A 20,976-nucleotide genomic window follows, 5' to 3' on the forward strand; every position below is an offset into this window, starting at 1 on the left:
AATATTTTACAGACTCCCACTCTCCTCAGGCAATGAATGAGACTGAGCCATTGTCACTAGTTTGAACTCAGATTTGTTAGACCAAAGTAGCAGGGGGTTTGCACACTTCAGCTATAACAGATGTTCCTTACACTTGTGTATTGTGATAAAATTAACATCTTAAAACTTGCTAATTTGCAAACAGAAAAGCAACATAATTGAACTTTAACAGCTGAACAGTTTTACTTACTTCCTGAGACAAAAATGGGATGACTTGTGCACAAATTGTATTCAATCTCTTGGCGATTTCTGTCTATAGAGGAAAAGTATTTTGATTAAAACTGTGGTTTAGGTTTGTTGCCATATATTAACTAGTGTACAGGATTATATTAAGTTTACACAGTGACAAAAGTAACAAAAAATCCACATCTTCATACTACTGCAAATATAAATAGTTAATATATAAGCCCAGATGAGGACAGAGATTTAGTTAGCTACTCTAGGACATCTGCCATGTCTAAAGCACCTAATCTTTATACACATTTAGGCACAAATCTGGTCCTTGTACATAGCTCATTAACAAGTAAAGCATTTTTGAAATCCATTAAGTCCAAGATAAAGCCTTTTAAAAGGTAGATTTATTATTACTCAAATTATCAAGCAGCACAACTTGAAGGTGACAGGCGTGGAAGAAAAATGTTTCTTTCATGATCAATTTTATCTGCCTATTAGAAGGTAAAATTAGTTTTGCTGACAGAAACACACCATCAAGAGTACAAAAGAAATACCAAAACAGAAATGAGGCAGAATGGAGGCAAAAGGTACAGACTTCTAAAACATCCATATTGAGAGAGAATTGAAATAATGCAGACAAGAAAAAGAATTAGATCAGAAAATGTGATAGTCAATAACAGCAAATTAGTGAAACTGTGAGTAATGGGAGAACAGTAAGGCTAGGAACCAGCAGAGAACAGAACAGTCCTTCACTGAAAGCATCAGAGAAGACAGCAAGACAAAGTGTTTGAGTCCCACTTTGACAGCTTTATGTATCTCCTACTTTTACATCTCCCACTTCTGGCATGTCAACTTGAACACAGGATTTCTGGTGGGGCACAGGGATCTTCTTCTCTCATTACTCAGTCTTACCTGTGCTTACAGCTTTTCAGACCTATACATCTGCCAACCTTTCAGAACCACCATTATAATTAACCCTCAAGGTACTTGCACAACTGCTACAGTTTTCCTTAAAAACATCTGCAGTCACTGTAGCACAGTTGCACAAAACCAAAATTAGCATCCAGATGTGAACAGAGCCTACATACAAGACTCTCTGAACAGCTCGTCAGTCTCTGTCATATCATTAATCCATATAGATACTTCTTGAGTTTTTTGTTTTGTTTTAAGACACAAGAAACAAGAGATCCCTGCTGAGAATCATTAGGCCTTCCATGAAATGACATGCATAAACCTGAGCAAAGATAAACTCGTTCAAAGAAGTCAGATGAAAACATTGCTAACTCATCTGCTGAGCCTTTCCCTGAGCCTTCCCATCATCCTGAGTTTTTTAGGAAGTTTTTTGCCATGTGCTGATCCTTGTACATCAGTCAAGCAGTAATTAGGATACAAAAGCCACCCTCTGCTTTTATGTCTCAGCAGACAGGTGATCTGGGATCTAAATACAACTAGCAAGCTTTAACACCTCTTTTCCCACCTCTGACAGACACAGGGAAAATACTTGATAGCATTGAGACTTGCATAACACCATGTTTCTCAGACGTAAGCTGAAGTACTCCACCTGACCAAAGTCTGGCATTTGACACATCCACTCTGAAGTTTTGCAGAGACAAGAGTCTCCAAAGCAGTTCTGGGATGGTTTCTTCCTAGGACAAAAAGGTACCCCTTAGCAAGGGCAATGAAGTGACAGTTGCTTTACAGCAAACCGTTCTCCCCCTACAACAAGGGGAACAGATCTCTATTCTCAATAGAAACAGCTACCATTTCACACAGTATCACAGCAGCCTGTTTCTGTTTTGTTTGAGCCACAACCATAAAACACCCATCATTCGGTGTGTGGCCTTTAGTACTGGCACTACAGACATACCAGCAAAGGCAATACAAGGAAGTTACCAGCTTAACTACTATCAGTTATCAGACTTAACTATTACCAAATCTGTTGGTACTTTCAGTGGCCGTTAACAAGGAAAAAACCACATGATTGTGAGAATCTATGTACTAAGGGGCGTTCTTCCACATACCTAGTATGTCTCTCTGGAAAGCAAGGTATGTCAGCTATGGAAAGAAAGTCTGTTACATAGCAACCTGGTTGGCTGATGTTTAGCTAAGATGTTTACAGTCCAAGAAGTTAATTGCCCTAGACCAATGGGATTACCTTTGTTTTCAGGACAGAAGCCAGGATGCATCATAGCAGGTGATAAGAGGGGAAAGAAAAAAAAGTAAAGTAAGAACCTAATTTGGTTTCTACTGAAAAGGTCTTTCGCCTGTATGGCCTACACAAAAGTCCCCTTATTCTGTAATACTGAGATAAGTATCCTTATTGTAGCTGTAAGAAAAAAAAAAAATCTGTTTTCAGTAGAGTCTATAAAACATTCAAGTTGTCCATGTTACTGTGTTTTCCTGCACAGGTCGCAAATACCTGAGCTTCACTGTAATAACATAGCATACAGGACGGCACAGAGTAAGACAAGAGAATGCAACATCATGTGATAATTACCAGTCCCGATGCAGGTTGATTAGATTCTTTTAAATTTTTATTTCTTTTCTAAAGAAGGGTGCATGATCAGCTTTCCCCATTTCCCAGTCAATCTTACTTTAAAATTATTGTCTTAGTACTATCGTACCTGACTTAATATCAGAACTGAAAAAAATGTATCCTTCTGAGTTTTTCTTTACCAAAGCAGGGCATCATTGATGATCATATACGAACAGCATCCTTAATATTCATCCACAATGCTAGGTAAACTTAAATGTACATGCCATAAATAAGTTTATTTTGAGATTTCTTGCTGCTGTTACAAGTGCCAGTTAAGAGACATAAAGAGAAAGGAAACTGAAAAGATTGTTCTGTACTTCATAACAAAAGTCTGCTTACATTTAAAAGGCAGTTTGCCTACTAGTGCTATTTCACACACACAACTAAATAAATTATTTATCCACTATGAGATTTCATACATCTCCTGTTTGCTGCCCTCAAATGTTTAGTAAAAACCATTCTTATTCACAAACATGTTAAAAAATATTTTTGTTCTCCAGTGAATTGTGAAAGTTAGGTTTTAATGCGCAATTGACCTAATCTTGCCCATCAGGAGTTGCAAGAGGTTGTTTCAGAATTGAGAAAAAGGAACTTTCATTACTTTAAATATAAATCTAGCTTGGCAATGTATGTTCACCTTTCAAGGTGAAATATCTTTGAGTATATATATGCGTGTGTATGTGTGTATATATATTCATGCTTGAAAGCAAAAACCTCTTTTTAAGGAGTCTAGGAAAGCTTCGTTAATCAAGACTAGACATCAGTAATTGGTGGCATTAGAGTAAGCTATATATTCCAGATACGGGGCTCATGCATTTGAAAGTCTTAAAAGAAAGGTACTTATCAGTTACTTCTAGAGGCCTCCCAATGTAACACAGCTATTATCTAACTGCTGATCTTGAGACATGTAGGGCAGTCAGAAGAATGAGTAAACAAAGAAAATTTTGCAGAAAGCTGCTCGAGCACAGACAAACATGACTAATTGCCCACGTTCTTTGGCTCCTTGGTAAAGCAGACTGTAGAAGCCTGCATCGCTCATGAAAGCCCTCCTAGCTCTATGGCAGCTCTTACCAAAGCATCTGAAGTGCCCTTAATTGTTTGTCTTCTTAATGCAGAGCCTCTTGAATACATTCATTTTTAATAGAGGACTTGAGTGTGGGGCCCATCAAAGAATGACAAAACTACATCATTCACTGGTTCTTGCTGTTGAAATGATTGTCTTTTGATTTATTTGCAAATGACAAGCTTGTCAGACCCCTGACTGAAGTGCTACCCTCCTTTCTGAAGTATCATTAAAAATTAACATGAAGGAATTCAGCTGCATTTTGTAAAATTAAGTTGAGCTGACGGATTTTTTTTCTTTCACTTATGTAATTTTTTTTGCCTCCGTTCCATCTAATTAAGGACTTAAATGTTTTGACCTAACCATTGCCAAACTCAAGTGTTTGTACTTAAGTTTGTCTCTTGCTAAAGTGAATTCTTAACATAATGACAAAGAACAAATCAGCCAGACTAGTTACTAAATATAATATTCTTTTAATAAGTCTTTTTACTAAGGAGTTAAGAAAGAGCTTGTATATACAATTGTGATCTTTTTCCTTCTGCATTGTTAAAAAAAGTCTTGAAGTGTTTGCCTCTACAGTAGTCTATTCCAGATCATTTTGCATTTTGACAGCCTGTACTTTCCAAAGCACCATGTAAGATATCATACTTAAATCAACATGATTTCTTAAACAACTACAGATTTTTGCACTGGAATGAAAAGAAGGAAGTACAATACAAGTATCCAAACTCTAACTGTATTTCTCACCACACCTAACACCCATGTGTGTTTTATCACTAATGCTGGAAGCCCTAGCCTAAAGGAGCCACCACTGTCACTTCTGAGTGAAGAACACAACCTTCCTCTGAGGAGAATTAGTTAATCACCTTTCAGCTTCAGAGGTTTCAACAATAATTTTGGTTTTGCTCCAATCAGTGTTTACTATACATGTCCCAGTAGTGACTTTAGCTATAGCATCCATGGTGATGTAAAGCAAAAATTAAATCTTACGACATGTTATTTTTAACAATCAGTTGTATTGTGACAATTGCTCTATTATTAGTGCCGAGACTCCTCAAAGCTGTCCAAGATCTACCTTTACAAAACAATGCTCAGCTAAAAATGTTCGTTGTATGTCAGGAGCTTGTTACTCTATCTTGCAAACTGCACTTCCTATATCACAAAGTTAGATCAGTATTTGAAAGCACTCTATCACCACTTCTTAAGAACAGGCTTATGTATTCTCATTTATTGCATTTTTATTTACTTCAGTTATTTCAACCCAATTTTAAGAATCACATTTGTCATTAGATTGGGAAGAATACAGCTTAGGAACAACATGATTAAAAGTAAAGCAAGAAAACCCAAAGTTCTGATGATACAAAACCCCCCGTGTCCTAATCCATTCCTTTAAAGCAAAAGAATCAGAGAATCAGCCTTTAATGCACAGAAAAGAATATACTGACAAATCACATTCACAAAAGCTTTAGAAGGTAATTCTTAAGTACTCTGCCTCCACTTACACTTTCAACATGTAGAAAGCCAAGTACAACACTGAACTCCTTCTGGAAGAACAAAATGGACTTCCTGCCATTTACAGCATGTAACACAGTAATCCGCTAGGGAGTAAAGGTCAATGTTGCACTTATGGTCATTACTGAATCATTTGAGATTATCTGTGGTGGGGATGAGAAGAAAATCGAAGGCTATGAGAATGCTGCAAATAGCTTGACCTCAGACCAATTTTCATCTCCATCTGTCTAACAGACATGTGGATAAAAGCCCTCTTTATAGGACATGCTTGACCATTTTTTTTAATCCCTGTTGCAAGCCAGTAATCAGTTAAATACTACATTTCAAAAGTCCTTGGGTAAGAAACTGCATGTGTATATTTTAGTCTTGAGCTAAAGTTTAGTACCCATTTAGTATTTTCATTTTTCCAGCAGAATCATTGAAACAAGCAGTAGCCTTGTAGCCTTTACTCTTTTTGTGATTGAGATCTTCAAAGACAACAAAAAGCACACATATTCACAGAGCAATTACAAAATAAGAAACATTCCACTGTGCTTAGCACTCTGCATGCTTTGTTAGAACTTTTCTACAGAAGAACTCAAGCACTTCCAAAAACTTGTTGCTAAAAAATTTGGGGGCTGAGGGGATGTTGGAGGTATAATTAAATCTCAAAACTTAAATATTCAAAAGCCTCAAATGATTAAGGCTAGCATTCTGTGAACTTTGCTGTTCACGAGTTATTGAATCCATGTTGAGCACTAAGATATGCATATATTATTAATGCCCTTTTATTTAAAACTAATACACTACAATCTGTTTTGGCAATGGTTGCAAAAGGAAAAAAAATAAAAGCAATACGCCATTTAAAAGTTTAGGCCCCCACAGTATATCAATGTCAAACAACAGCGTGTCAAGCTAAGATTCAATTCAGGTAAGTGCCACTGCCAAATTTTCTTGTTCCCAGACGTGCTTTAAGATTATTTTATTGCTTAAAATTTAATTTGTTCCAACTCACATCTCCATGACAACGTTGGCTAACCCTGCAAATCATTTGGGTAATTGGATATCTTATCTTTCTATTGCTCTCAAATCAAATGATTCTGCTAGAACTGCAGCAGCCAATCAAATTTACAGGCCTCCTGAGAAATAGACTCGCACAAGTAGCCACATTCATCTCCCCTTTACCGCCGTATTAACCACCCTGCGACAAACTGTGGAAGTTGGCCTTCAAACTCTATTTTAAATTATAAACACTGTCATTACTAATATTCTCACCAATAGGAGGGGGTGGGAAGGTTTATTCTCAACAGATACTTGAAATTCAATCTGACAAGCGGCACTGGGTAGCGCTCATTTCAGCGACAGGAACAATCTCTGTATTTTGGGCGTAAGCTGTCAGTTTAACATGACATATCATTAACAAATACAGCTTTCCCTCTGCCCCACATTTGTGCTACTCATTTTAATTGCAAGATCAGCCACCCACAAGATGATGATATTAAAAACCCAGAAGACTGGCATGAAAAATCTTTAGCTATGAAAAAAACCAAAACATTACCATATTGCGAGTGGGGAGAAGAAGTAACAGAAATATTAACAGAATAAAACCTCAAAATGATGAAGCTACAGAATGCTAGATAGTTTCCAAAGTGAAATTAGTATTTTTAATTCAGTACCTAAACTCCATTTATCTGAATCCTCTTAGATCTCAGTTTAAATTACAGAAAGGTCATGTTAATTTAAACATAAGCTACATATGATGCATAAGTCAACAGCTACACTTGCCAAACATCTCCTACAGGTTTGGACTTCATTCAACTGTAAAGTGAAGTGACTGGATATATTTCAGATGTCTGATTTCAATGCTTTCTATAACAATAGAGAGAGGCTGCTGTGTAGCTCTCAATGAACCACTGTACACAACTGCCCATCCCATTTGCAGCTGTAAATCCTGTGGAACTCAAGCCAACTGGCAACAAAGAAGCTGTTGTCAGGATGTTAAAGTGCTCCTTTCACACATCTTCACTATGTCAAGACTCTTCTTAAACTTGACTAAACAGGACAGTTATCAGATTTCTCCTTTAATCCAACTTCAGCCCATCTTGCTCAAGCACTCACAACTACAAAAGGTGTGTTTATGCAAATTTTAGTTCCACAGCTTAATTTCCATGCCTAAGCTAACCTTCAATACACACAAAAGTATTTAAATGTCAAAGGGAGCTTTTTTTTTTAACTTTCAAGTTGTTTTCCAGCACACACAGTTCCCACTTTTATTTAGATTCCATGAGATGCTGACTAAGTCAGAGGCTGACTCCAATCCAGAAGAGAAGGTCTTGCTACCTTTGCTTCCAGACACACACTGTCTTCAAACTGCACTGGAGACGTTTGGACTTGTCCAACATCACAACTAACTAGTCAAGCAGAAAACATTACTATAGGAGGAAGGAAAGGGCCAGCTTAGTAGACCACCACATCAGCGAGTTAAATAGGCTTACAGGAGGCATTCATAAGGTAGCAGAGCGGCCTGAAGTACCAGGAGAACTAAGCTGGGAGCAGAGTTTTTTTGGGGGAACAGTAAGCTATTGGATGAGCTTCCCTCTTCCCACAGGACTGCACTCATGTGCTCTTACGGTACTCTAGAAGCAGCACGGTCTCCAAAATTATCCAGCATGCTCTGCATTATTACCCTTAAGGACATTAAGAACTTAATTTACTCTGGACAACTGAGCAACCCTACACTATGCAAGAACAAGGAGGAGACAAAAAGAAGAGAAAAAGAAAGGAGGCACAGAAAAGGAGTTTATCTGTAACGGCTACACCCCTGTCAGAAAAGAGCCCTTTTGGCTTTCATTTAGTTTAGGACATTATTTTAAAGCTACTTCCTATTTTGCTCTCACTCCCACAAGCCACATCCAACTTCCTGCATACATCCTTGCAGCACTTGCCACACTGAGCCACTTTATTGGGATGGCAGTAGAAAGTCAGAGCCCTTGCACAGCTGGAGAAATGCCTAGAACCACACAGCTTCTAAAAATTAGAGCACAGAGTTCCTCAAACCAAGCATATACATTTACAGTATGCAAGTCAATAACAAAACTCCCAGTCAGGATTCAGTCCTTATCAACATTCAAGTAAGACTATAATAGCAGTAGAATCTGGACTTGACTAGAACAACAAGCATGCCATCTGACAATAAACAAGACACATCAAGACAAGGGCCTGAAATATAGGGAAAAAATTCAATAAACTACATTCACCAGGACTTTAGAAATAACTACCAAATTAAACTTACCAAGTAAGTCACATGCACTTTTGTATCTTAAATGTAATGTTACCATTTTACAAAATATATTCACAGCTCAGTTTCAAAAATCTGTCAAGTCAGAGAAACAATTTAAGGCCTTAAAAAGGTGTTCATATCAATGCTTCAGGTGCCATCAGGTGACTCACTAATGAATAACACAAAGATTGACAACTCTTTTCTTAGCAACTAGCAGGATTATCCACCACGCAGGATTTGAAAGGAAGGCGAAAATAATGGAGATTTTCACTACATGAGAAAAAGGTTTGGAAGTCTTTCAGCAAAACCTTGGGAACATGTCAATAAGTTTCTACCCCATTTTATTATTTTCATATGTACATATGTATTCTGTTGCTCACAGAATAGAAAAAACTAGTAAAGATACCATCTAGATTACATTCTAATATAGAATAACTGATTGAAACTGTCCAAATAGAAACTAATTTGACTGAGACTGACAATCATTGCAGAGTTTATAATCATCGGGACAGGAAGGAAGAATGAAAAAGCCAGTAAGACTTCAGGAAAGCAAATGCCAACTAGTAAGATCAGCTTTATAGGACCTGTTACTGAGGGGGGAGACAAAATGGCATTATGGAGAGCTGATATTTTCTTTATGAAACAATATTAAGGACATGGATGACAGTTAATAGACCTGAGAATGGAAGAAGGGACAGAGGAAAAAGCAGAGGGATGGAATTGTGCCAAAGACTAAATCCCAAATTCTTAACTGCCTTCATACAAACAGGAAAGCGTACAGGAAGTGGAAACTAGGTCAGGTGAGGCAGTATGAACATACACAGCACAAGCACATATTTCTGTAACTACGTGCCAGCTGTAACTAAGTGACAGCTAAAGTAAAGCTAGCGCTCTACAGGTTGGAATAGTCGGAGGAGAACAAAGAAGTGGTTCGATCCCCTCAATTAGAAAAGTAATAAGGTCAAAGGACACTGGGAACACCAAAAAGTCTATACTTTTTTGCATCTGTCTTAACTCTACAAGAATCATTACCAATCTCATAATTAATATAAATTACTAGTTACACAAGGTCAGCGCTGCAGCTTAAACAGGAAAGGAACAGATCAGACTGTTCCAAGTAAAATGTCTTCAAATTGACTAAGCCTGATGAAATAAAAAGAGCACATTAATGAAGACTGGGTGGCTAGTGGACACCTTGCAGAACCTGCAAGTGTCAGGTGGATAGGAAGCTATGACAGGACAGTGCCTAACAGACAGAAAACAGCAAGTGAAGGAGCAAAGACGCTCCAGCTTAATTACTATTCCTTAAGTTTGGGGCATTAAAAAGCTTCTTATCCATAAATATCTAGGTGAAACAGGGACATAAATCACAACTCGGAAGTATTTTTCAGCAGTAAACAACATCAGAATTATGTAATGTCCAAAAAGGTAAAGTAATTATGGCTAAGAGAGGCGGATGATGTTAACATCCTTGCTAAGAATTTAGACAGTCGTAGCACTCTTATGAGCAACACAAACAGTACAGCACAGCTAAAACTTCACAGGAACAAGTACAAAACTGCTTGATGATTAAACCATGTATGAATACATCCTTCTCTTCTGTAAATTAAGAAGGGCTGCATGCATGATAGGCCCAGTATTTTTCAGTATTTCCCACTAACAAGCATGAAGATCTCTTCATTTGCCCTAATCGTTAATTTGCAGAGAGCTTCAAGCTGAGAAAGACAGAATATGCCAGAGAATAGCTTCAGAACTCACTTTGCAGTGAATGGAAAAATGTACCACAAAGGAAAAAGAAGGATAGGGATAAATAGGGATAAAGGACCATAGCATGCCTAGACAAGAACATAAAGGAAAAGGAAATAATGGGCCAGGAAGGAATCTCTCGGTCGCAGCAGATCAGAAGTTGAACATAAGTCAATAGCATGCTGTTGCAAAAAAGGCTGCCACAATAGTAAACCATACAGTAAGTCAACCTTCTATGCTACTCAGCACAGCATTTCCTCCCCTGGAGTACTGCACTTATTTCGGGCACTGGATTTCAGCTGGGCAACAACATTCAGAGAATGAACATTATACTGCAGAGGTATACAAAATGGTTCTGGAAGGCAGGAGAATGATCTGCTCTCGCTATCTACAGTGAAGAAAATGCATAGTAAAGAGCTGAAGCTGCAACAGAAAAGATTGAAGTTGTAACTGAAGAAGCACTTCAACAGCAAGGACATAAAAGCACTCTGCTACCTAGAGAGCTTGTGAGTCGCCACTACTGTTAAGTCTTTGCTAACAGATAGGACAAGCATTCCATCAGGAATGACACTGGTATACCCAACCCTGCTAGGACACAGGGAGGCACTAGGTGCTTTGTAGTGCTGTGATTCTACAGTTCATATTTCAGTTTAAACAACCAACCCAAGAGCTTCCCATAGGTCTTGTTAATTAAAGATTTTGTGTTTGCTTAACTGGCAATTTACGTCCATCATTTGAGGCCACAGACAGCTAGCTGTCTGCAAAGTAACGGCTGGAAGCCTTATAACCAGTTACAAAAACAGAAATTCAGAATGACCTTACACCCAAACTCACACATGAAGAACAGCGATAAACGCTTCAGCTTTTTTTTAAAAAAACAAAACAAAACACTGTTGTAAATGGAAACTGTTGTGGCAACACTGCAAAAGAATGATCTATTAGTTATTTTTCCCAAGAAACTGTGGGGTTTTCCTCCCCTCCCGCCTGGGATTTAATTCAGACTTCTACATTTAAAAAAAAATTGAGCTCATCATACCACAAAGCAGAGACCACAGCAATTCAGGGGTTTTAGAACACTTTAAAACAATTTCATAAATAGGCAGATTTCCACAGATCATAAAAACCACCCAGTTTCAGATGTCCTTTCCTTTTCTTGACCTAACAAAAGCAGGTTTCCTCATAGACTTAATACCTAATCAAGATGCAGCTGAACAAGCATACCCATTCTTGCTCCCCTTCTCCAAAACTGAAAGCTATCTTTTTGTTTTTGCTTGCTAATCCATAGAAGCCTTTAAAATGGCACAAATAGAGGCGGCAACGTTTTGTTCTCTAAATCAATTTTATCCTCAGCCATCAACTAGATGTTCCAGCACAGAGAAAGAACAGTCCTTCCCTTCTAATTCAAAAATCCATACTACCATTGCCCTTGCAAACTGCTAAACAAGCAGTATCGGCAATTCACTTGTGTTCTGTAATATATTTACTGCAAATCCCAACAGCCTGCCTCCTAATGCAGTTTTCTATTGTGTCTGTTCTTGTCAATACACTGACTGGTCACCTTACAAGTAAGTTGCTTTGACCAACTGTTTACACAAACATCAAAAAGCTTCGAGAGGAATAAAAAAAGACTGAACAGAAAAAAGAACATCCATGCTGCTGGGGGAGGGGGACAAACAAACAAAAAAAACCCAACCCTACACCAAAACACAAATTAACGTCAGTTTTCTGTTTTGTTATCACATAGCCAAAAAGGCTAGTTAGCTCTTCAGATCACCTGAGAAGTACAAGACACTTCCAGATAAGCAGCCCTCACAGAAAGCTTACCCAACACCCCTCAAAGAACTTTAATTTGTAATTTAATCATCTGCGCTAATTTGTTCACATCTGAAGAACACAAAGAAAGGTGAGAACAATTCAAGCAATCCCCAATTAGAGATTAGAGTCTTCTTAAACACTGTGCAATTTATCATTAGCCACAGAATACTATTATCATTATAAAAAGTTCAGTGAAACCTACCAAACTGATTAATTTCCTGAACCACTTTCCCCATACTAGAAAGTATATTTTTTAACAACTAGGCTTGCTAACAACTAAAATAATCCTCAACAGTTACAAACTTGAAATACTACTCCTGCTCTGTGAAATAATGCTATAAACCTATTTCTATTCCAATTTCACTTAAACATACTGTGATTATTGTTCCAAGTGAGAGAATTCAACATTGTTTCCATTTGTTTATATGAATCTTGACACAGCAACAGGGTAGGCTGTTTTTTTTAAGTACCAAAAAAGTGCAACCCTAGGCCTTCTTTTAAAAGAGACAACCTCAGGAAATGACTGATTTTTAAACCTATTCAGATTTAAACTAGAGTTCAGTTAAGAATAAACTCAATTTCAGCAAGCTCTAATCTACTCTTCCATTATCTCCAGCACTATGCCACAAACAGGTCACTGGTGGAGTTTCACAGGGGCCTTTACTGCAATCTGTTTGATGAATATGTTCAGCAATGCAGCCTGGAAAAGACAGCAAGCGGTGAGTAAGAAAGCTTGCTCCATAAGAGAATTCATTCAAAGTAAAAACAATGGCTGAAGAACTGCAAGGAGACCTTACAAGTCTAAGTGGGCAATGAAAAGCATTTTATATAAACAAAATTTATGCACACTGGGAGTAGCCATCCCTAGACTCAATGTAAAGTGATGGTTCCTGAGCTTACAATCATCATTCATGAGCCAGAACTCCAATGTGAAAGGTGACTCCAGCAGTTCAGCATTTCATGGCAGTCAACAGAGAAATCTGATACTGAGAACTTTAGTAAAGAAACAAAAAAAGAAAGAAAAATTAGTAGTTCTAGTCCCCTCATTTCAACAGGCTAAGTTAAAAATGAAAAAGGTTGAGGGAAAAGCAAGGAAGATGATCAAAGCAAGCTACACAACTGTGCAGGCTGGGACTGCCCAACCTGAAAAAAAGTCAACACAGATAGGTTACAGCAGAGATATAAAATTTTGAGTGCATTGAAAAAGCAGCTAGGCATCAACCACTTGTCTATTCTGAGAACTAGGGGCAATCAAATAAAGATAGTGGAAACCAGGTTGAAAGCAAACAAAGGTTGGTTTTTGTCCTGCACCTGGGACAACCTCCTCCACACAACAGCACAGCCAGAAAGCAGTTTTGCAGAAGAGGGCACGGCTGTCCTGGAGGACAAGTTGAATATGCATCAGCCCCACACCCTTGTGTTTATGAAGGCTACACCTCATACTACGATGCAATAGCATGACTATAACCAGCTGGTTGATTAAAATAAATTGTTCCCCTTTTTGTTCCCCTTGTTTGGCAGGAAGGAAGATGTTGCCAAACTGGAGCAAGGCACTAAGTGACACCAGTAAGATGATCAGGGAATCAGATCACAACATACCAGGAAGAAGTTAGATTTGTTAGTTTCAAGAAGAGGAGGATTAATGGGAGAGGAAATCTGATTGCTGACAAAGAGGTGATTATGGAGAAGACTAAGCCAGGCTCTTCTCAGAGGTGCACAGCAGAAGAGCAAAAGGCAGGCAATGGTCATAAGCACAGAAAGGCAAAGTCCCAGTTAGTGAAGGAAAAAATTCTTCACAATGCGGGTTGGTCAAACACAAAGAGTGCTGCCCAGAGATGTCACAAAAGATTACCTCCACAAAATACTTAAGACTGAAATTTGATACTTGCAAAAGCACAGGTTGCAAGTTCGGGTTGAACATGGGACCAACCTGCAAGTACTTTAAAAGCCATGGCTTACGAGTAATCGTAAGGACTGATCCATTAAATTAGCTGTTTTGACAAATACATGCTGAAGAATCGGGAATTCTCCCTGTCTGCTGTTGTTTTTCCCCTTTCTGAAAGGAACTATGTGAGCAACTACTATTGTTCAAATAGCTACATCCAGAGTCCAGCTAAGAGGTATGATGCAAAAGAAAAATAGTAGTTTGACATAATTGCCATTAGATATCCCCAAATCTTACTTCAAGTGGAAAGATAACCTCATTAGTTCTACTCAAAGCTGTTATCATTTTTAAAATAACAGTACTGTGCAGTCTTCTGATAAGTGCCAGTTAACCTAAAATTGTTTTTAAGGGCTTTTACTGTATGACAATGGTGACCTACTATCAAACCTAGAAGATCCTATCTTCCATTTTGCACAGGAGGCACAATGCAATTTTACTGCTTTGCCACAAAACACGTAAGTGCTGGAGTAGGGTGGGAGGAAAGGCAATTCAAATGCTCAGTTTGATTTGGTATAACTACTAGCAGAAGGAGGAAAAGCATTAAGCTTTTTCCCCGGAATCTGTTGTGACAGAAGGGGTACTGCACATTCACAAAACATCTTCCCTCTTACTCTCCTCCCTGCCCCAAAAAATACCAAGACTTTCTTTTTGTCCACCTGAACCAATCCATGAAGTACATCAACTGACATTTGGCAACCTAAGTTCCAGCAATGCAAGGGAAGCTTAACAACGTAGCTGGTAGGAACGCGTTTCCTCTCTCACTGCACCGTTCTGTGAGGAACCTAAATCTGGTAGACAAAGTCTACAATGTGAGATGATCAGGCAGTATTTAACATATGTACAGTGTTTACACTGTGACATACTTTCCGATTAAGTTGTATGTGAAGTTGACACAATAGATGGTATCTGACAATATGGTTATCTAAAAGCCACATGGAGATGTATTTCACACAGTGCTCTGAATCTGCCAGATAACTCCTAAACAATAATGCTGGTCTCAAGCTTGAATGTGGTTCAAAAGTCGAGAAGGTTGAGGTCATTACTCTAGTCTTTCTTCCCTGTTCAAACTGGCAACTCTAGTTGTGGTTGAAGTGACTACACTGGTGATAGAACTGTGTTCATTTAGAAACCAAATATTTTTAGAATAAGTACAATTTTTGGGGTGAAAAATATTATGTCCCAATCAAACTTACCATTTTCTCTTTTAAATAAAAAACAGGTTTTGCATGTCTTATGTGGCAGTGCCAACTGTAAAATGCTCTTGAAACACTCACTGCACACCACCAAAACCTTAAGGATTCATGAAGTTTTTCATTCCAATAATTAAAATGCAAGTAGGAAAAAAGAAAAAAATTAATTTATCTTTAAATGCCTTTCAACAGCACAGCCATCCTACTCAGGAGCTGTAGAGAGCTAACTAAGCTCCTTAATTCTCTTCTATTTAACCCACTCCTGAAGACTGATGTTCCAATGAGATATCAGTAGCAGATTCTGTCCTTTGCCGTAGAGCATTAGAAATGACTCCACAAAACAGTCCAAGCTAAAACAGACACTTAACTCTTGTGCAATTGGTTAACATAATGCAGTTTGGGAGTTTGTATACTTTTCTACAAGAGGCAAGCTACTGAATGACAGGTCTGCCTCCAGGCAGGTCACAGAGATCACAATAACCCACCCAAAGAGAGGGAAACCTAGCCATCACCATTGGGACAGCAGAAACCCACAAACTGTAGTAGTTTATATAGTCTGTCAGTTGGTTTAGCAGTGATGAATTTGTCTTTCTTTGGCTGCCTGCCACTGAACAAAAGCTAATCTTGCACCTAAACAATCTAGGCATTAAACGCACAGGAAGCCTTATCTTCTGACTTACGACAGAAGATGACAGACAGAGCTGGTGAAAATAAAGAGGCAGCAACCCTTTAAGTACAGCGTGATTTTTAATACCCAACCAACTCTGCATCTTGGCACTAACAGTTGATGCATCTGCATTGCCAGCCACGGATGTCACCGTGGGAAAAATCTGACCTGGACAGTATAAGACAGAAGAGGAACTTAAGACCACACAAAACGTCCTTATTCATTCTGTCTTCTTGACACATATGAAAACGGTATCTGAATCAAGTGCATCTATCCTAAATGAATCCTCAGTTGCTTGTTTCTGTTTCAGGTATGCAAACCATAGTCAGTAACTATTCACCTTAAAATAGTTATCTCTGAAAACAGTATAAGAATCCACACACAACATCCTCTTAAGAATGAACCTTTGAAATTCTAAAAAAAACCAAAACAAACAAAAAAAACCCCCACAGAGAAACAAGGCCAAAAAAAGCCCCCCAAAATACCCCACAAACCAGCCACAAATGTGCCAAAAAATTATTTCCTGATCACCGTTCAGCCAGCAGGTTGAAATGCAGCAGCAATACCTGCATTTAAGCACACAGTTATGCAATTAAACAATGCAACATGCCAAAGCTAAAGTTGTGAAGGAAGCCTTATCATGGGCATTTCTGGACTCAAATGCAACATATTCAGGTGGAAAGCTCTGCAGTACAGCTGTTTGTGTATGTAAAGTTCACCTCAATTAAGTCTGTTTATAGCAACATTCAAATCCTGACTAACTTCGTTTTAGTCAAATTGTAATAGATTACCAAATCAAATGAAGAGGGAACTGCAGATGCAACTGTATCAGTACAAGAAAGCAACCCTTTCACATGCAGGCAAACTGCAACTACTTCATTTTATCGAAGTGACTCTACCTTAACAGTGATGTATGCACCACGCTGCATAAAGAAACACTGCTGCAGCGTAATTTTTTGTTTTTTCAATCAACAGCCCAAGCAGTCTGAAGGGCTTCACACAGAGTGAGTGCAGCATCCACATAGGAGGCAGGCCTTAAAACATTAAAGCTTGTTCAGTGGAAAGTTTCCCCATCACTGCATTTTTCAGTAACAAAGATGTTGTCAGAAATGACAATTTTTCGTGTCCCCTGATGATGCCTTGCTAGCATTTGGTTATAAGCCATAAAGCAGGAATAATTTCAGCCTGTCAGGAGTCTAGCTAATGCCCAGTTTCCCCCTAGAGAGAATTCCTGTCAAACGTAATGAGAGCTCCAAAGGCCCTCTCTACAACATAATGAGCACTTAGGCCATGCTGGTGATCAGCCAGCAAAAAGCATCAATTTGAGCCTGGCTACACCCTTGGGGCTAGACATCACCAGTTTTAATAAGAATTATGATTACTATCTGCCAAAAGCCTCCTCAGAACTTATCGTTAGCAGTGGAAATTCAGAAGAATGTCATTGGTAGATTACAGGAAACAAAAAAACCTAAGACCACCTACATACTGAACTGTAAACACCACTTGGCATCCTCACTGCAGGCATCTAAGTCAAAAGCCTTTAACAAGAAGGTGCTACTTTTATCGGAAATTAGAATTACTTAACATGTAAAAGCATAGTATCCGAGACTCATATCCAGGGATATGCATTTATGCCTTCAAAAGCTTATTCTTTTCTTAACAGCATACAAAGAGCAAGCATGCTCTACTTTCCCCGGCTAGAACCAACATAGGTATAATGCTCTGTCATAAATCTTAAAAGCTTCCGAAGTATCACTGCCTACCGAGTATGTAATTATGGTTACCATACATACAGAACATTAAACCCGTGCAATACACAGATGTTAAGGTCAAAGTGGAAACCTCAGTTCTGACACTGTTTAATCTTGTGGGCTTAATTGATTTTATCTAAAGTTAATTCCTAGTATATTTACTCAAGTCACACATTCTCTTCAAAGATTGTCTGAAAACAACATCCATTTTGCACCAAACGAGGCTTCTATACAGATGTTGGCTTCCTCACAGGTTACAGTGTGCCAAAAAGTTGTTTAGGAGAAGAAAAAAAAATCCAAGAAAGAAATGTCCAAATCACAAAGCCTGGAAATGTCACCTTATAGAAAAACTGACATTCTTCTAAAACACAAGACACAAGAAGGCTAATGCAGGTACAGTACAGAACCAAGTCAAACACTGCTCCAGTTGTTCCATCTACCTATTCAGTGCTTTACTTAAAAAAAAAAAAAGAGGTTGTCATAGTATTTCTTCTTTTACCAGCATTTTGGATTCAAACAAGTGTACCTTTAAAAACCAAGAGAATACCTACCCAGCTTTGCAGACAGAACGTTATCATGGAATTACAATACCACGTTATCAAATATGATATTTTTAGGGGAAAAACAAAACAAAAAAATCAAAGAGTTCAGAGTTACAAAAGCAAAATTCAGTTCTGCAATTCACTTGCTTAATGAAAGTCTTTGAATATACTGAAGATCCGAAGCCTGAACTAATCAATTTCTTCACTGTGCCCTAGCCGGTCAGCCATGCTCTTTAATTTAATGAAACAAGAGTTTTAGATGAAATAGCACATACACATCACGAAAGAATTGTATTGTTGCACTTTGAAATGTGTCCAACTGTGCAACTTCATCTAATGATAATTTTTTTAAAGAGGCCATCGATTTCTGAAAGACTTATTGTACCAGCATCTTGATGAAAAAGTGAATGTCAGCATATCTACAGAATACTTACACCCTGCCATTAATGCTTTATTTGGCAGACAATGACTACTCAATTGAGGGTGCTCTGGGCTGAGCAATCATTTAGCTTTTCTTCTCTTATGAGGTCCTTAGTGTCTTGTTTCAGTTCAATACTCTTTTTATTCACCATTATAGTGGCCATAAGTGTGAATTTTATGGGAACTTGCAAACTCATAGTCATAACTAGAGCTTTCCAAGTCACTAATCTTTGCATACCTTTAAATGGCAAGGATTTGAGCAACTATCACTACATATGCTACACATGCGTAAGACCAGTTCTACACATCAAAGGCCCTACCACCATCAAAAAAAACCCGCATCAAGCACTGAATTATATTTTTGAAACCGCAGACACAAGACCTTTCCTATTTTTGCCAATGTCTTTCAGGACCAATACCAAGAAAGCCTTGTTGCTCAACCTAATCTATACCTCATTTGACAGCAGGTAGGCAAAGGTTTACTAATCACGGCTACAAATCAGCCTATTGATTCAGACACATGATAGAGTCATCCGAACATAAACAGAACAGCTACATTTAAATGCACTAGACAGACTGCAAATTTTGTGGTTTGGAAAACAAAATGCCTTACCTGTTTGTGCATTTCAATGTTTAATCCATACGACATTTCATAATACTGCAAATAAAGGAGGATACATTATTTTCTTATGCTGGCTTACATTGTACTAGGAGATAGTTACTGAAATAAAGAAAAAAACAAATATACTTACCATCACATAGTGCCTCTGCATTTCTGTCTTTTCGCTTGCCAGTTTCTCACATTCCAATTTAAGGCTACAAAATAGATCACACTTTAATGTAACTGTTATGTCATTCGTTTTGACATCTACCCACTTTATTTGTATTTTGACAGAAGCAGCTAATTAAAAAAAAACCCTCACAAACTAACAAGCAAACACAGAAAGATTTAACTCATACTTTAAATACAAAGACTGAACAAGGAATTTAAAAGGTATTTCATGGGTGCTGTATGAGACCCAAACTGTCTCCAGAACCCAAGCACATCCAGTCTTCATGCTTTGACAAAGAGCTGCTATGAAGCGCTACAACTTTCAAGCTATAACAGGATCTGAATTTCTCCAGTTTACTACTTCTCAGTAGTAAAACAGAGGTCTTTCTCTGTATACAACATTTAGTAAATTACTGCCAAGTAACACCACTCACGTTTACAATTACAACTTGAGTATGTCTATAATTCTTAACCTTAAGTACACTCTAGCTAATGTTATCTTGCCCACAGCTTGAAAATCAGTAACTGACTATCATTTACTAGCAAGTTTGGTTTTATTTTTGTTTTCATAAATGAAAAGAAGTTGCATTTGGCACTTGCATATCTCGTCACTAGCAACAGTATAATTCTGACTACTTTTCACTGAGGGCAAATGCCTCAACATTCCCTTTGTTCTCTGGCAAACTCTTTCTGGGTTCGTTTTTTGTTTTGTTGTGGTTTTTTTGGTTGTTTTTTTTTTCTATGACACTAGTAAGCATCCTAGGGAACACTGCGTAAGCCAGCAATTTTCACTTACAGCTGCGATACTGAATGTTTATAGTTTACACTGCATTTCTAAAGTAATTACTAAAGTAATAAATGGCTTAAACAATTTAACGACTTTAGGTAAGGCTAAGACTACAGTATCATAGGTAAGAGGAAGCCTAATCAAAACCAAGCGATTTCTAACTGGGAAACCTGCAAAGCTTTTATTCCTAGCCAGATCTTGCAGGTGCACGTAAGTACAAAATTAGGGACGATTAATGCCCCTCAACGCCAATTACCCTGCGTATGCAAGAACCCATGCCCTAAACCTCTGTGGGGACCTCAGCAGCAAGCACAAACGCAACAAGAACGTCTGAAGGACGGCACAGCAATCAGAAACGCATGTCACGGCTTCAGTAGATTCACGTCAACTTTAGGTTAGTACTCCAGTACTTGTGTGCTTTAACAATCCTTCTTGGCTCTTCAAGCACCGCACATTGGCATTTTATTAATCTTTGCCTTAACACCACACACAAATGAGCAAACATGAGAATTAGCCTCCTTCATGCTCTGTGCCACAGAATTAGCGCAGGTCTTCTCTCGATATACTGAAAGAGTCCTCCACATAAGCATCCCTAACAAATATTTTTTTTAAGCGCATACAAGCGCCGAACCGCTCCAGCTTCGACTTCACCACCCTTTCGCAGGTGCCCGGGCAGCACACACATCGGCAGGAGGACCCGCGCAGGGCAGGGCTGCCTCCTCCTGACCGCCCCGTCCTCCGGGCACCCCCCGCCACCG

The 20,976-nt window shown here is 38.4% G+C and overlaps 1 protein-coding gene across 1 annotated transcript in view; it reads right to left on the minus strand.

The window, feature by feature from the left end:
* Positions 1 to 19,471, minus strand: part of TLE1 (transducin-like enhancer of split 1 (E(sp1) homolog, Drosophila)) — a 70,996-nt gene extending 51,525 nt beyond the window's left edge. The window contains exons 1-3 of the mRNA XM_009328104.1: positions 19,412 to 19,471; positions 19,273 to 19,317; positions 230 to 292 (exon numbers count right to left, since the gene is read on the minus strand). Coding sequence (XP_009326379.1) covers positions 230 to 292; positions 19,273 to 19,317; positions 19,412 to 19,432 — 129 coding nt within the window. The 5' untranslated portion in view covers positions 19,433 to 19,471. The remainder of the gene's footprint in view (positions 1 to 229; positions 293 to 19,272; positions 19,318 to 19,411) is intronic.
* Between the last annotated feature and the right edge of the window lie 1,505 nt (positions 19,472 to 20,976).

This window comes from Pygoscelis adeliae, unplaced genomic scaffold (genome assembly GCF_000699105.1).
Source record: "Pygoscelis adeliae isolate BGI_AS28 unplaced genomic scaffold, ASM69910v1 Scaffold45, whole genome shotgun sequence".
Classification (NCBI taxonomy): Eukaryota; Metazoa; Chordata; class Aves; order Sphenisciformes; family Spheniscidae; genus Pygoscelis; species Pygoscelis adeliae.